Source organism: Podarcis erhardii, assembly GCF_964252035.2.
Source record: "Podarcis erhardii genome assembly, chromosome: 4".
In the NCBI taxonomy this organism is placed as follows: Eukaryota; Metazoa; Chordata; class Lepidosauria; order Squamata; family Lacertidae; genus Podarcis; species Podarcis erhardii.
Genome location: NC_138508.1, coordinates 59,270,927 through 59,288,635, shown reverse-complemented (window position 1 = coordinate 59,288,635; position 17,709 = coordinate 59,270,927). Strand labels below are relative to the sequence as shown.

General features: G+C 41.5%; 1 protein-coding gene across 1 annotated transcript in view; it reads right to left on the bottom strand.

Moving 5' to 3' along the window:
• Window positions 1–7,894: 7,894 nt before the first annotated feature.
• The window catches only part of MAOB (monoamine oxidase B), a 37,071-nt gene continuing 27,256 nt past the window's right edge, over window positions 7,895–17,709 (bottom strand). Inside the window, exons 6-15 of the mRNA XM_081858589.1 lie at window positions 17,274–17,415; window positions 16,673–16,822; window positions 15,396–15,555; window positions 13,876–13,972; window positions 12,895–12,948; window positions 11,178–11,235; window positions 10,558–10,655; window positions 9,647–9,758; window positions 8,726–8,788; window positions 7,895–8,481 (exon numbers count right to left, since the gene is read on the bottom strand). Coding sequence (XP_081714715.1) covers window positions 8,326–8,481; window positions 8,726–8,788; window positions 9,647–9,758; window positions 10,558–10,655; window positions 11,178–11,235; window positions 12,895–12,948; window positions 13,876–13,972; window positions 15,396–15,555; window positions 16,673–16,822; window positions 17,274–17,415 — 1,090 coding nt within the window. The 3' untranslated portion in view covers window positions 7,895–8,325. The remainder of the gene's footprint in view (window positions 8,482–8,725; window positions 8,789–9,646; window positions 9,759–10,557; window positions 10,656–11,177; window positions 11,236–12,894; window positions 12,949–13,875; window positions 13,973–15,395; window positions 15,556–16,672; window positions 16,823–17,273; window positions 17,416–17,709) is intronic.

Sequence of the window (17,709 nt, the reverse complement as noted above, 5' to 3'; positions counted from 1 at the left end):
TATTCATCTGACTCAGTGCAGAGAGGGGCCCTTTAATGAACAATGCACCAATTCTCAATGCCAAGTGCAACAGCTGATTTTTCTGACCCCTTTGACATTTAAAACAGCAATACAATAGTTACAGCTCTGCAGTATTTGAACAGATACAATGGCTTTCAAATGCATTAATTAGTGCACACTTAGCAGCACCTTTTTCTCTTCATTGTCTCCTGGGCTCTCCATGTTCCTTCCCCTCCAGTTTTTGCAACCTTATCTTTAACCTGTAGGGCAACACCATAGTCATTTACAGAAAACATACAGTGAAATGTTGCCGTGCTCCTCTTATTCAACAGCCTTCATCGACATCAGTGGTGCACAGAGTCCTTAGTTCACTATGTCTTGTCACTTTCCCACAATTTGACATATTGATCTGAGTACAGTGGTACCTCAGGTTAAGAACTTAATACATTCTGGAGGTCCATTCTTAACCTGAAACTGTTCTTAACTTTAGCTAATGGTGCCTCCCGCTGCCGCCGCGTGATTTCTGTTCTCATCCTGAGGTAAAGTTCTTAACCTGAGGTACTACTTCCGGGTTAGTGGAGTCTGTAACCCGAAGTGTTTGTAACCCAAGGTGTTTGTAACCCGAGGTACCACTGTACTGCAGTTGACAGTGGGGTATGGCTCTATGCACTCTATGCCAAAATATTTGTATTCATTATCCACAACACACACACACACCCTCAATAAACAAATGAAGTGATGAATGGATTGTCTCCCTCAAAAGATGCTGGCATTGTAGCCTGCTGCCCATTCCAGAATTGGGCATGTACACACACACACACACACGCCCTTTGGCGATATGTCTCAACAAGGCCCATCAAAACTATGGCACTAGGGTTAACCTACAATAAGCACCCTGGTCAAATAAAACACTGACCCAGACATTCATTAAAAAAATTGTAGCCATAGCAGCATACACGCTGTCTTTACTGAATCAGTGAAGTGCAGGTTTAAAATTGTGTCAGATTTCCAATCACATATCGCAGAGAGTCAAGTGGCACTGCACAGAACAAGCACTTACTTAAAAATGTCATCAAACTCCATGCTGTGTTATGTGCCTTACAGTCCTATAATGCCTTTCAGAGGAAGTAATTAAATTCCTAGTGTGAAAGGAAATCTCTGTCATGCCCTTCTTGTAAGCTGCACAGAGGCACCTAGCTAACCAATGGAGGCTGCAATCCTATATCCACTTAAAAAGGTAAAGGTAAAGGACCCCTGACAGTTAAGTCCAGTAGCGAATGACTCTGAGGTTGCGGTGCTCATCTCGCTTTACTGGCCGAGGGAGCCGACGTTTGTCCGTAGACAGTTTTTCCAGGTCATGTGGCCAGCATGACTAAGCCACTTCTGGCAAAACCAGAGCAGTGCACGGAAACGCCGTTTACCTTCCTGCCGGAGTGGTACCTATTTATCTACTCACACTTTGAGGTGCTTTCGAACTGCTAGGTTGGCAGGAGCAGAGACCGAGCAACGGGAGCTCACCCCGTTGCAGGGATTCGAACTGCCGAACTTCCAATCGGCAAGCCCTAGGCTCTGTGGTTTAGACCACAGAGTAAATCCCACCAAACTCAGTGGCACTTACTTCTAAGCAGACATGTGCAGGCTTTCACTACACATTGATAGAGTACAACCTTAGATGGACATTTCATCTGAGGATCCAAGCAAGGCAACCTCTGTGTTCTTTTCCTGTAATGTTGTATGACACCACACACATTTTTGTCCATAAACAAGAAATAGGATGCTAGTTAAAGTATGATGCAAAATAGTCGGTTGTAAGTTAACAAAACACACCTCAAAAGATTAAGACGCTGTCATTTTATGAAGTCTAACACAAGCAATTTATGAGGTGACAGCTTAACAGTTTGCACCTTCCTTCTCCCATCTGACCCTGATTTTGGTTCTGAACTCTCAGAGAAGTTTATAAATTCATGAGAATAAAACACTCTGCTGTTAAAGATGTTGGTCCTAGCCTGGTGGTGGTGGGGGAATTGCAACATGCTGAGTGCCCAGTATTTGGCTTGTAAAACCTTCCTCTTCTCCTTTCCCCACATTATCTTAGGTATGATCAGCATTTATCAGCTCTGAAAGATTAATCACTTGGTAGATAAGAAGGTTGAAGAAAACATCATCCCTGTATTGACCCCAGTTCTTGTTTTCTCCTCAGCTAAAGAGGTGATTGGAGATGGAAGGCACTTTAAATTCTTTGCATGGTGCTGGAGCTTAGCGGTACCCGCACCATGTGTTGGCTTGGGGTTTTCCCATAGCAACCTTTTATACTGTTAGTGTAAATTCATGCCCAGAAACCTGTTTCCATTCATGGATTGATGTAGAAGAAAGTTATATTGAAATATGTGGGACATGCTTCCAAGAAATGTTGCTGAAAGAACAGAAGTTCAGCAAGTTCAACCTCTTGCCTAAAGGCAGGATCATTCATCCACCAAATCTCATAGGCCAACTTCCAGACCCGAGGTAAGACTTTAATGTGCAACCGATTTCTGTTTCTGAAAAGCAGTTGCATCCCCATCCCCCCCCCCCCCCGCAAAGCTCCACATTCTCATTTATCTCAAGAAATGAGGAACTGAAGAAAGCGGGGAAACAAAACATTTGTGGAAAAGAATGATTAAATGGAAGAGCTGAGGATTTGTTGAGAGTATTTGAGTGCTTTTTTGAAAACGATCAAAAAGTAATCCACAACCCACCTTTTCATGCCTGATGGGTGAATTTCTGTGACTGCTACATCATAGCTTAGTTAGAACAGGGGAAAGGGGTGCAGTAAAGGAAATCACATTTTGCATAAAATGTGATTTGTTCCCCACCTCCCTCAATTCTGCCAAATACTCCTAGGGCTGCATGCTTACTTACAACAGTATAAGGAAATGCTTCTTTATGGGATACTAAAGCAGAACAAATCACAAGCAGCTGTATGTTCACCTTCCCCTCCTCTCCATAAACTAAATATTACAGGTGCTACAGATCCTCTCATACTACCTGAATGGCCGTCACTGACACCCAAGTTATACATAGGAAGAAACCCAGAGCTTCTGTGGTCTCGTACCTCTTTCCTCTCCATTCTTTGTAATTTCTAACAAAACCAGTGTATAAAGCAAGGTTCGGGGAGCCTTTGGCCCTCCAGATGCTGCAGAACTGCAACTCCCATCATCCCTGAATATTGCTGGTGCTTGCTGGGACTGATGGCACTCATAATTCAGCAACAACTGGAGGGTGCCCCATCCCTGGTATAAAGTGACCTCAGGTTGGTCATTTCTTTGACCCCCTGCCTCACATTATTGACAGGAAAACTCACTGTGCTAAAATGTCACATCACATCATATTTTATAATGTCTAATACATTACTGAAAAACAAAACAAAGCAAAAACCAAACCCAGATAGCAAAGAGGCACACAGCTAATGTCCCATCTCTTTAGCCCAAAGACAAGTGTTTATGATGCTTCCAAAAGTTGACTGGACTGTGGCAAAGCTCTGAGAGGATGAACTATGAAGTACAAATGTAAAATGCTTCATGACAGACCCTGAGGGGAAGAGGCCATTGCTTGGTGGATGAGAAGATGCTTTGCATGCTGACGTTCAGGTTCAGTCTCTGGCACCTGTAGCTAAAATGAATTCAGATACCAAGCTGCTACCAGCCAGAGTGGGCAATCCTGGGATAGATGGACCAGTGATCTGACTCTGCAACCTGTTATTATCACAGACTTGCCTTCAAAGACCCAACTGTGTGATACATTTTTGCATTCAGGTGAAATAATAATCAGACTTTGCGACATCTGATTACCATAATGTTCCTTGTTTAGAAAATATCAATCTGACAAGTGCCATTTGAGGAACTATTATTACTTAAGAAAAAAAGTTCCATTGAATTCAATAAGATTTAGTCCCTAGTAAGTGTGCACAGGAACACTGCCTTGAATTACTAATTTCTTTAATGATTAAAATGGAATTAGCTTCACCACTGTTTTGACTAATAGATTCTAATTAGTGATAAAGCCAAGCACATTCTGATGGATGAAAAGAAGCAATTGAACAGTGCTTGCTCCCTCTGTGAGAAAAAGGGAAGGATCTAGAATTGCTGGCATGGTCCCAGAACCCAGCACAGCCTTCAGGAAGATGAGGATATACAGGCTGTCCCACTCGGGGGGAAATCTTTAGCACCACCTCCTACATCATCCCAGCTTGAGGATGTGGTCCTTCCATTTCCCCTGGGTTCCAAATCTCCATAAGCATCTCCATCTCTTCCATCTTGTAAACAAACAATAGTTCCAGAATACCACAAGGGTCATTTAATGGAGCACAGCCAGGTCTTCCAGGGAGATGGGCAGACAGAACAGACCTTAACAGCTTTCATAATGCTTCAGCCCTTTGCTGAGACAATATTCCTCCACTGCCTGAAACTGGGAAGAGTACACTTCTGTCAGCAGCCCTTACTGGGTGTTCTCTGTGTTTCTGATAAGGCCTACCTGAATCTGGATATTTCTGGTGCAGAACCTGACATGACTCTTACCTTACTAAAGTGTAATATGGCATGACCTTAATAGAAAATATTTAACTTAGATAAGGTGGCATCAGGTAAAGTCTGTGATTGCTTTCACATGAGCCATAAGCCCTGGTGGAACATGATAATTTCAAAACTCTGGTGTTCTTTAAGCTAGAGGTAAAGAACTTTTGGCCTACAACTCCCATTATCCCTGCCTATTAGCCATGCTGGCGAAGGCTGGTGGGAGTTGAAGCCCAACAACTGATTAGCGACCCATGCTTTAAACCTTTTCAGTTCCAAGCCAGGAGCCACAAAGTTGGGTGGGAGAGAGGCCACACATAGACAGGTTGACTTCTCATTACCAAAAACCAACATTTACTATTTAAAAACCTGCCCCTCAATTGCCTGAAAACTGCTTCTGAAGCTTAGGAGAACATGGAAACAGCCTCTAATGCTGTCACCTGGAAAAGAAAAAGGGGCAGGGGTGGAGGCCACAGTGTGCAACAAGGTACTTTGCTGTGCCTTGGGAGCCCCCTCAGGTTCTGGCTACTGCCCTAAAATTTCCTCTGTACCCACAAGTAAATTGTGGAAAAGTGATCCGTTATGAAAAAAGGGAAAACATCTTCATAACAGCAGCCCTGGGAAATTGTTAACAAACCTAAGTCTGTCCAAAGAATAAAAACAAAAAACATAACACCACCCAAAGGAAGAGGATAATAAATTCATCAGGCCAAAAGCTAATAAACCTTGGCATACCATTTTGGTCAAGGGATGTAACTTGGAAGTTAGTATAAATACAGTGGTACCTCTGGATGCGAACGGGATCCGTTCCGGAGCTCCGTTCGCATCCTGAAGTAAATGTACCTGCGTCTGCGCGTGCACGGGTCACAATTCGCCGCTTCTGCACATGCGTGTGACGTTCTTTTGAGTGTCTGCGCATGCACGAGTGGCAAAACCCGGAAGTAACTGTTACTTCTGTGTCACCACGGAGCGTAACCTGAAAACACTTAACCTGAAGCACGTTTAACCCGACGCATGACTGTATACATATGTAACTCCCAGGGAGTCACAATGTCATTAGTAAAAGGTACGGTAATCCTAGTTTAGAAAAAAAATGCAGAACAACTCCAAGACTTGGAAATCTTTTCGTAAGAAAATGACTCTTCCATAATACCCCAAAAGAAACATCATGTCTGTCCTACAGCTTGTTCCTCTGTCTTCCAAATTCCTAAGAGATGCTCTCTCAAGTTAAATTGATGCCTTCAGTTCACAGTGGCACACTGCATAGCCAGAGCACAGAGAAGCAGCTTAATTCTTGCCAGAGGCAAGCAACAGACTTCCCAACAGATTGAAATCTGACATTCTGAAATGTCATTCTAGTTGGCCATCTTGAATTCATTTGAGCTACTTGAGCAGCAAGATGTTGCAGTTCTATTTTGTAGGTGAAAAATGGACTTCAAGACCCTTCCCACAGTGTACTTCCTGTGTGCCATCTCATTAGAAACTGAAGCAGAAGCCCCTTCACACATAGAAATAATAAATCATTTTAACCTGACGAGGATGCTAATATCAGATAGGAAGTAAACATAGATTTTGGACAACATTAAGTGTTAGTTCCTACTGCAAATCCAGGAAGTGCAAAAGAAAGCTAGTATCATTTTTATACACTTTTAAAATAATAGATCTTCAAGATGATGCAAGTATGACAAGGTTCTTGAAAGGACCTTTCCCATAGCCTCAGAGGTAGACATGGACTCCATGTTATGTTTTAAGATACCTTTCCATATGGTACGGTTGTCAAAATTCAAAATCAAGTATCTTTTGCTGAAGCTGGGATCCTGAAAATCATGTTTTCATTTAAAAAATAAGAAGAAGTAGTCAAGTGTCCAGTACTCATATAGAAAAGCTTAGAAATGTTTGGATGCCTGCATGTTTTTAGAAACCAACAATATCTAGGGAGCTGCACTCTTGTACCATGCACAGTTCTTTGCCCGTCTCAATATTATTTCCTCTCTTTTGCCCACGTACTGCCAAAGTTCATGTTGGTCCCTCCCTGTGTGAAGTGCAGCACTAGTTTTCTTTCCTCAGCTACTCACAATGCCAGGCGTACGCAAGTCTTCATAACACTGCAGTGGTCAGATTCAGATGACAGACAGGAATCTTTCACAATTCATAAAACAGCGTCAACAAGTTCCATGTCATAATCATTACAATGCTGTTTTGAGAGGCCACTGGCTGAGAGCAGGCTTTGGCTGTAGACAGCTCCAGCTTAAAGATCTAAGTTGTTGGGCATCTCCTTAAGAACCAGAACCTTTTGGTAGATATTACTGGGCTAGATGGACCAATTTTCTGTTTCAGTACATGGCTGCTCCTTGCAGATTATCATCTTTGGTAATTTATTCCCTGGTTTGTACTGCCAAAGACATGAGAAAGGAAAAGCAACACTGGAAATGACCCCTAACTGGGATTTGCACCTGTATTTAGCCTGAGTTGATAGGTTCCTTCTTCGGATGGAAGGATGTGTCCATTTTGGTTCTCTCACGTTTCACATTTCCCCCATCTTAAATTCAGTTCTCAACAGCAATTTGCCATGTTTAAGAAATAGTCACGAAATTTCATTGGCATGTTAGAGCGAATTTCTCCTAATAAACACGAAAGCTTTATGCAACTTTGGCTAATGTGCACTTTTTAACAAACCTAATTCCCCATCTGCATTTTAAATGTTACTTTTTCTTTTTCTTTACTAATATCTTCCTCCTAATACCTGCATTATTGTGAACATTGCTTGATTGGACAACTGCACCACAAAAATGCAGGGAACTGTGCTCCGATTCACATACTGTTTTGGAAAGTCCAAATCTGAATGTGTAGTGATTTATACTTTTCCTCCATTCCTAGTTCTTCATAATGCCACAAGTCAAAGGCAGGAAGTGGCAAGGGGGAGGGGTTGTCTAACCAGGAGTCCCAACAGCATCAATGCCCCCCAACCCCTTCGCACGCTTGAATCTGGTCCTGGCATTTTTAATGACCAGATTAAGGCTTGGCCATGTAAAATAAAATATTTGCAAACACATAACTCAAGCCTTAAAAATGTGTGTTTTCATTTGTTGGGTTCACTCAGGTGCAACTGCTCTTGCATTCTCAGAGTTAACACATGGTTGAATAGTAGGTTGCCTATATGTTCTAGAAAATGGGCCATGGAGTGTGAAATCCCTCAAAAAGAGAGAGAGAGAGAGAGAGAGAGAGAGAGAGAGAGAGAGAAAGAGAGAGAGACCCCTTCCAACTTTTTGACAACCCTTCTCTGCAAAAAACAAACAAACCCCAAGAACAGAAACCAAAAAGTACTTCTGAAGAAATAGACCCCTAAATTTGTGTAGAATGTTGACCCTGGAATTTATTCACTCATATAATCTCTTCACTTAATTTTCATTCTCCCAAAACATTTGGAGGCAATCGAAATGTTCGATCAACTACTTTTCTCCCACTGTGCAATGATTTTTGCTTTGCCACTGTGGTGAGATCAACATAGTAGTTGATTTTGTAGAAAACGAAAATGTCATGGCAATACACTGGGCTCCACCAGACCACTTTAAAAAAACACCCCAAAATAATAATAACAGCAGCAGCCCACTTTGTACTGGCCTCAGAAATACATATTGGACCCTTTTGCAAGATAAAGTTTCATAGGAGAAATACATGGGATAATTGAGAATTGCATTCATCACTACCTGGCAAGAGTAAAATGATCGTGCAAATGCACACACATCTGCCAATTCTTATTAGATTCACAGATCAATTTTCAGTTTTTCACCAGAAGTCCCCTTTTAAATGTGCAGAGCCCAACTGCAGTCGCTGATGTCAAGAGAGCACAGAAGCCAAAGAACTTGAGAAGTCCAGGTACAGAAGGCAAGTTCCTTTCCCAAAAGGTGGTAGTGATTGGCAGGGCTGGGACATCCTGGATAAAAGAACATTCACTATTAGTGTAAGGCAAATGTGATGTTCTTCTTAGGTGGCAATCTTAGTCACATCTATTTGGGTATAACTAAGAGCCATGGAATTATGCAGGACTTGCTTGTGACAAAGCATGCACAGGTTTCACTGTTAGTTACAGATCCTGTATAAAGCATGTCACGAAATGGTTGATAAAATTAATAATAATGCAGCACTATTTCACCTTAAAGGGAGAACTGCAAACTTACAAGTGATTCTGGTTCTGACTTCCAAATTTCTGCTTCCGAAATCTTCCCCATTGAGTGCAGTATCTGAAAATGAAGATAGCACTTACATGGCTTCTTTTTATTTCCAAATACCTTGGTAAAGGCTTCCCAAAAAGTATACACTAAATGCACGCCAAGGTTTCAGATCTTTCTGAAATGAGTGGGAGCTGCACAAATTCACACATAATGCAAATTTATCAGAAAGGTCCAAGATTTAAGGGCATATCAAAACAAGCTAGGCAAAACGTTGCCCCCAAAGATGCAGCCATGGGAATAAATCCTGCATCTGCAAGCCAAATAAAATTTCAACTGGCTTTAAAATGGACTATTTCCTGGGAATAGCCCAAAATACTGCAGGCCTGCCCTAATCCCCAATGTCGAATTGCAAGCTCTCTTTCCAATTTTAAAATGTATTGCATTATTTTAAGCACAGTTACAACCAGGGTATGTGTTCAGCAGTCCGCAGCTATCAGAACTTCAGCTGGTGAGACAGGGCCTGTTCAGTTGTGGCACCCATGTTTTGCAACCTTCTCTCAAGGGAGGCTCTGCTTTATTAGAATTCCAGTCCATTTTCCTTTCTTTTGTCGCATTTTGGGATTCATTTGACCACCACTACCCTTCCTTCTGTGATTTTATGTACTGACTTTCCCATTTTGGTGGCTTGCTTGTTTTTGTTGATTATTTGCTTTTAATAGGTGTCTCGTAAATTGGTTGGCCAAATCGTGGAATACAAATGTTTTAACCAACAAATACAATTGCCCTTTATTCAAACATATCAGCAGTGCAATCCTATATGCCCCTATGAAAGAAAAAAGCCCAACTGAGTCCAATGAGGCTTACTCCTAGATCCGTGAGTACAGGATTGCAGCCTCACAAAGCCTTGTTACTCAGGACTCACTGTACCTCTCTGACGGCTCTCTCTCCAGCCTGCACTGCACCTTCCATGTAGCCGCTCCATTCTGAAGCCGTCTCGGTGCCTGCAAAGAAGATTCTCCCAACTGGCTCACGAATTACCCTTTAAAAGAGGCACAGAATATGGAAAGCATGAGGGACCCATTTCTCTAAACGTAAGTCAGACAAGAGCATTCCTAATATCATTCTACCACATCAGCATTGCAACCTATGGCAGATTGCTTCTGGCCCCCTTTCCCAACTTTATGAAATCCTTTCTGAGGAGAGGAAAGGTGACTAGAATTGAGTAACAGTCTTCTGACACAGAAAGTTTTCAAGGCACAGAAATCTGAGTTCACATACAGAACACACTTGTTGGGCAAAGGCATTGAATTCCAACATTAATTACGTAATTTGTTAGCTTACTACTTTGATTTATTAAAGACATATTATAAACTCAAGAGTTGTAACTGAATGTTAATCAGAGCTGTTATGTATGCATGGATGCTCAAGGCTGATGGCACTGATATAAGTAGCAACATAAAACCTTTGCTTCAGATAAGATACTTAAGACATTTCCAAATAATAAATGCTTTATCTTGAGTGAGGAAGTTACTTTTACTGAACACCTGCAAACTCTCACCAACACTGAGATGTTCTAATACCCCTTTAATTAAAGATGCACACTTTCCTGGGATCTCTTGCATAGGACTGAGCTGTTTGGAGCTAATTAACTCATTAAAGGCATGGTCGCCAATCAACAACAAAACATGAATCTGATTACATTTTTTATTAACTGCTGAAACAAATGCAACCTCCTGCCAGTCATCGCGTAATCACAAGCTAGGGAATTGTATTTCAGGTGTTATAATCTCCTCAGGTTTCTTTCTGTAATGAAACATCCTTGCTTATTGTTAACATACCTTCCAAACTGAGTCATTATCCCTGGTGGGAAATAGGCTGTATAGCACCCCCCAGAATATTGTTCTTCACACCAATTCTTCTCTTCATAGTGCACTGGCTAGAAAGGCAGAGTTAACAGGGTTAAAAGTAACAGAGGAAGCTTAAAAAAAAACAAAAAAAAAAACCAGAAACTTATTTCAGAGATCTGTGAGGAGTACCCAGTGATTTCTCATGTCATTTTAAAATTTACTCATCTATTTACAGATAAAGCCACTCCAATTTCAAAATACAGGTCAGGTAGCACATTTAAAGGTGTAGGTAAAACTACTACAAAAGAGAAAAGAAAATGGGTAACACACATAAACTTTAATCCCTCTCTGCCCCACCACTTCGTTAAAGGTTTCTTAGAAATGTATAATAATAAGGTACAAAAAATAGCTTGCTCTTCTCAGTCCATCTTTGAAAAAATTGAAATGCAAAATGCATCTCTTAAAACCCTCATGTGGTTGACTGAGATCCACATAATGTGAAATATTCCCAAATACCAACACTCAAAGTCAACCTACTGGTTTTCTGAGGTCATGTATCATGTATCATGAGAGCTAATCATTAAGAAAAGCAATATATATTATCCTCTTACATGCAAGGCTTCCTGGGATCCCAGCACCTTTGCATAGAGCTCACAGATCCTTCTTTTCCTATAGCAGAAATACAAGAAAATACATATTGCTGAGCTTATGTTTCCGAAACAAACTATAGTTTGCTCTGAATCTGGATTTTATCACCTCAGTTTTTAAGATTAATATTTACAGGGATTGGTGCTATAAATTCTAAAGGCCCTCATAAACATCATGGGCCTGAGCCTGCTAGAGACCACCACCCCCCCCACAGTCTGCATACAACATCAGCAGCAACAAGGCTAGCCCTATTGTTGGGCTGCTGGCCTTCTGAGTGAGACTGCAACATGGGGCAGCTTACTGGAGTGTCACAAACAGGCAGCAAACATTATTGCTGCATTTTTAATGTGAGGGAGGGAAAAGTGGTGCTTATGGGATTTTCTGTCTTGGGTACCAAAATAACATGGCCAGCCTTGGAGACTCTGCCTTTTGTGCTCTTCCTCAGGTAGCAAAATTTCTCTTGATGGCCCTACTGAGTAGCCACATGTGCAAACAGATCCTATGTGTGCAGTTTTAATAGATGGGCCTGTATGCATGGAACTCTTCCTTTAAAAAGCTAAAACAAAGCTTTGCCAATTGTCTGTTCATAGGAGGACAGAAGCAAATGGAAATGACCCCCTTCCTTTCCCCAACCAATAGCTGATCAGTGGGATTCTCACTTTTTAAAAAATGCATTACAGGCTGCTCTGTGTCACAAGAGTTGCATCGTATCCCCTGTGCTTGCTATGAGCCAGTTTCACAAATGACTCCCATAAACTGATTGGGTGCATACTAAAATTGCACAAAGGCACAGTGTGGAATCCATGCATGAAAATAAGCTTTGATGCATCGTTGGTGGGTCTTCTGGACATGTTCCCACATACACAAAGACTGCTGCAGGAGGAGCTCCCCCCACCCCCATGGATGCACAGCGCTCATCATCTGTGGCAAGAACAAGGCTGACTCCAGGCCCACCCTCTCGCACTATGTTGTCATAGATATTATGACCGTGCATTGTATATATCAATTTCTGGACTGCGGAGTTGTAGTAACTACGCACCGAATGAAATACTTTAAACTTAGCAAATACCAAACAGCATTAATTTGGAGACCATCGAAACCATCAAAAACATCATTACTTCCTTGACTCCATTTTGTCCTGGGAGTCAAAACCTATATGAAATATATTTGCAGCAGAATCATTTATTTGTTTATTTACAAAGAATATTTGTATGCTGCCTGCTCATGTAAAAGATGTAAAGCAGTGCACAAGATATACAAGCACAACAAAACACAAAACAATACCCCCCCAAAAAAAACCCAATAAAATGAATGGCTTGTCAAGAAAGTTTAAACAGCTGCATAGACCTGTTAATGCATAAAGGTCTTCGCTGCTGAGCTCTACATGGGGCAACACTGGGAGTAAGGAGGAGGAACTTGACTGGCAGTGCAACCACCTGGTCTGGCTGTAAGTAAGTAAGAAAGGAGGCGAGGGTTGGTTGAGGCTGGTGGAACAGTGCTCCACTTGCCCTAGTGGGTCAGTCTCCACTGATTCTACCACCATATGAATGAATGAATTTATTATTTCAGTCACAGACCAGTTGCAGCTCACATACAAAATCAGGGAAGTCCGTACGGGAATGGAAAGAAAGGAACACCTTGGGCTGCCAGAAACAAAATCCAGAGGTTTATTGTTCATACCTTTCCTCCGCGGTGAGGTGAGTCAATTTTCTGCATTTCCGAGCAAGGATAAAACTAAAATACAATAATATAGAACAGACTCTTACTTCTATCATCATAACAGAATCAATAATAATTATAGTTTAGATTAAGACCATATGATGCCAGTGGTTTTCAATCATGTCATAAAGCCCTTTTTCAAGACTTATGCAGACTCTGTCAGGTAGCATCTTTCCACCCAACGTGACAACACAGAAACACCAGCCATCTCACTTTGTCTCTCCTTCCATGACATTGTGGAAGAAGAAGAAGAAGAAGAAGAAGAAGAAGAAGAAGAAGAAGAAGAGGAGGAGGAGGAGGAGGAGGAAGAAGAATAGTAGTAGTAGTAGCAGTAGTTTGGATTTGATATCCCGCTTTATCACTACCCTAAGGAGTCTCAAGGCGGCTAACATTCTTCTTCCCCTTCCTTCCCCACAACAAACACTCTGTGAGGTGAGTGGGGCTGAGAGACTTCAGAGAAGTGTGACTAGCCCAAGGTCACCCAGCAGCTGCATGTGGAGGAGCAGACACCATACTGGAAAGGGGGAAGCATGGATTTTTCTCATGGAAGTGCCCAAGGGCACTTGACACCTGGTTGGCACAGCTTATGCACTGTACACACAGGAAACAAGAAACTCCACACTTGCCTGTTACCAAAAAATGTGTGAAAAGGTATGCAGGTTATAAACTAAATAGGTGCAAACTCAAACATAGTAGACCGAGACAAGAATTCTTCTTCACAGACAGCTTTTTATACCCCTACAGGATATATAAAGCCAATGCCCTGTATTATGGTTGCTTTTCTGTATAGAATGATGTTCCAAGTGTATGGTACAGTTGTTCAAGTCAAGCATGTATGGTACATGCTTAAGTCAAGACACAAATGATAGTCTCTTCACATTTCATTTCTGATTCTCTTCCTCTCTTAGAAGACTCAGAAGGCGGCTTTTTAGTATTCCTTACCCAATTATTGCTGGAAAACTTCCATCGGGTTTAGTGTCATCTAGTGTCAAACCAATAGCTGCATCCTCATCTTCAATTATCATGGTGCCACAATAATCTGAAATGGGAGTGAAAAGTGAATCCATGTATCAGTAATCTAGGTAGTTCTAACAACTATGTCACTCTCATGCCTCTAAATAATATATCTTAACATCTCTTGACAACAGGGGCACCACAGGAACATTAAATTTAATGCAAGGTATATGCAGCAATTTAAAAGTCACAATACACAGCTACTTAAAGTGGTTGGGAGAAACTACATAGTGAAAGGGCCTTTAGAAAGCCCTCCTAGTAGGTCCCAGGAAAAATTATTCCCACCTAGACTAATGTCCCCAAGATCACTTGACTGTGGATATTTATTTATTTATTTATTTATTTATTTATTTATTTATTTATGTTATTATTACACTTTCCTCCAATGAACTCAAGGTGGCATGTGTGGTTCTGCCCCTGTCCATTTCATCTTCACAACAACCCTGTGACATAGACCAGGCTGAGAGAAAGCAACTGGTTCAAGGGTATCCAGTCAGCTTCTTGGCTGAGTGGTCCAGCATTCTAACCACTATACCAGATTGGCCTTCTGGGAGATGCCCAGAGTTGAGCCCTAAGAGTGCCATGCACCACCATTATGTTTGGATTTCTAGAAGTTTCTGAGATTCCTATATTGTACTCTGCAACTGTGTGAGGTAACAGCAGGCTTTAAAAAAGAGAGAGAAATGGATAGTCTTTGGGTGGCTGCCAGATTCTGGGTTACCATGGTAATTCTTCAGGCACAGAGAATATTGACAACTCTTTGAGTAAGATCTTGTTCTCCATAGCGCACCACATTAATCATAAAGATAAAAGACGTAACCCCATCTTCAAAGCACCTTCCCCAGGGAGGGTCCAGTATCTTTTCGGCACTATTTGCTCAGGCCTTTTAGACTCCCTTTAAAATGCTGCCTTAGTAAGGGTTGTTTGCTGCCTTTGGTTTTAATATGCGTTGTCTCTTCACGGCTGTTCCACCATCTTAATGTTACTGTTTGCTTTAATTGTTAGCTTTAATTGTTTGCTTTTAATTATTAGAATTGTTAGTCACTTTGGGATTCAAGAACACACACACTTTATGCATCTATTTCAACATGTGGGATGGATCCAGACCCATACTGCTGAAAGGGAATGGTGGTGGAAGACAACTTTATCCACTTCCTCCCTTCCCCTGAAGTCGCCAGAGGATTGGGAGGACCCTTTGGAACAGCATGGGAGGGAGGGGAGTAATAATAATAATAATAATAATATCACCTCCCTCCCTACCATGAGCAGGATCAAAAACCTTCAGTGAAGGAACCACAGACAGCAAGATTGTGCCTGTCTAGTTCTCCATCTATGTGTCTAACTCTCTAAGATGATGCTGAAGAAGACAGCATGAGAACAACATGTGAGAAAAAGTATAATTTAGGGCAATTCTGCATGTCCCCTTCCCTTCAATCAGCAAGAAATACCTTTTTTCCTCCAGAATGCTTCCTTGTAGTATACTATGCATTTGATGACTGATCCCATAGGAACCCGGCTGATCAACTGATTCCTCATTGAAGGCAGCGGTGGGTTAAAGTGAATCTTCATACAAAGTGCTGGAGGGATGGCACTAATAACATACCGGGCCTTGAAAAGAAATACAAAGAAAAATCAACTCTATCTTCACAGGATACTTGAAACTGCTTGTGTTATTCTAGGAGACTTCCGATTACATTTCAATGAAAATTTGACTCACAAAAGAGGATACAAACTTCGCATCAGGTTACAGGTCACAGAAATTTAAAGTGACAAGCAATTTTTCCAATGATGACAGAAATGGACCTTTTAATTTTTCCAAATGGCTGAACAAATTGTTGAAAAGGCTCTTTGCAACAAAAAGAACACAAGGGTAGTTTTAGATACCATTTAGATACCCAGGTGTCTCCTGGGAAAACATATAGGACAGCAGCCACAAGGAAGGAGTACAGTCACAACAGTCAAGAGAAATAATTAAAAGTAGGAAAGTAAGAAAGCACAATAGCATAAACTCATTAAGGAACTTGCAACCAACATGCATTTAATTACACATTAGTAATTTTTCTAAAAAAAAATTTTTAAGGGGACTGAAAGGGGGTAAAAAGGAAGAAATACTTTGGGATTCCTGCTTGCTATTGAACCCAGTGTGTTTTGACTATACATGATTTTGGTTTTATGCACTGTCCCCAGAATGTAACCCCCACATGAGTTGCCAGTACCAAATCAATTATTGCATTGAGATATGGCAATCAAGCCATGGCTTACACACACTCTTTTATCCTTTCCTGCTTCCTCAGGGTATGAAGGGAGATTAAATCTTGAATTCCTGGTTTGCAGCAACCTGCTCACAATTTTGTTGTCCAAACCTGGCAAGCCATGGTTTGTGCAAACTCTATTTGCTTCTAAACCACAATCCCAAACCATAATTTGATCTGTGCTTGAGATCTGCTTTGTGGGTAAACTATGAGGAAGGAATGAGGAAGGAAAGTTTATCATCTCTTCTCTCACAAACAGAGGAAGGAGAGGGGGAGAAAGTGTACAGGTCCATGGCATAATTCATTCATGTTTGTAACAGCAAACTGTAGATATTTAATTGAACACAATCGTTTGAACATTTTTGTTTGTTGGGATTCTTCGCCCAACTAACAAATGTCCTTGATATCCTCTTCTCCTTATATGACGAAAAGAGAATCCTTGTATATATTAGAACTGTAAGCTTTTAAATCACCTCGTATGTTTCATGATCCAGTGTCTCCACAATGACACTTTCACCAGTCTGATCAATGGAGGTAACAGGCTTCTCTAGTTTAACCAGCTCTCCTAGATATTCCATGATCTTCTCACAAATTTGGCCAGAACCTCCAACGAATTTCCTCTCCTGGAACATAGAAAAAACACACAACATAGTTCAGCAGACCAAATTGGTTGCATAAAATGATACCCAGATGGAACAGATAACCACAATAGAACCCCCTTCATATTAATATTTTTCTTCTGGCTGGGCTACACACACCCAGCACCTTCACATGTTGAGCATGAAGGTCTAAAGGTGGCTTCTAGCCATGTCTGGAAGCCTCTGTGCAGCTAAGAATCCTGTTATCAGGGCTTTCAAGCTAGAAGAGGCTACTAAGCACATTCAGCCCCCTTCAGACCATCCAAACAAAATGTCAATGTCAGAGATGGTGTGGCCAGTGCATGGAGAACATGGAGGGCATATTCTGCCCTCTGGAGACATTCAACCCTCACTCAATCAAGCTAAACATCTGAAATTATTGCCATAATTATTGAACACAAATAACCGGGGGAGGAGGGGTTCTAGTTCACTATACCTGGCCTCCATTGGTTGTTGAAAATATCCTGGATGTTCCACCGCACTGTTTAACATACCACAGGAACCACAGAGCGGAGACCTCATGGGGCTCAGAGGTAACATCAACATTGACAAACAGAGTAGCAAACCGTCTGGCAGCACTGTACACAAATCCAAAAAAAAGAGAAAAAAAAAGAGGAATAATGTTGAGTTTGGCCTCTCCCCCTGCGTTGCCTTCATTACAGGTGTGGAGATGCAGGATTCTTGCTGAACAGCTCTTACTGCATGCACAGGGAGGGGTGGCTAATATCTCCATTCTCCCTTTTCATGTAATGGGGGGGATCTCAGTTCCAATCATGGTGCGAGAGTGAGATTAGTCTTCCCTCTTCTGAGATGCCTTCCCAGTAAGAACTGGGCTACACCCATGCCTGCTGAGTATTTAAAGAAAGACAAGA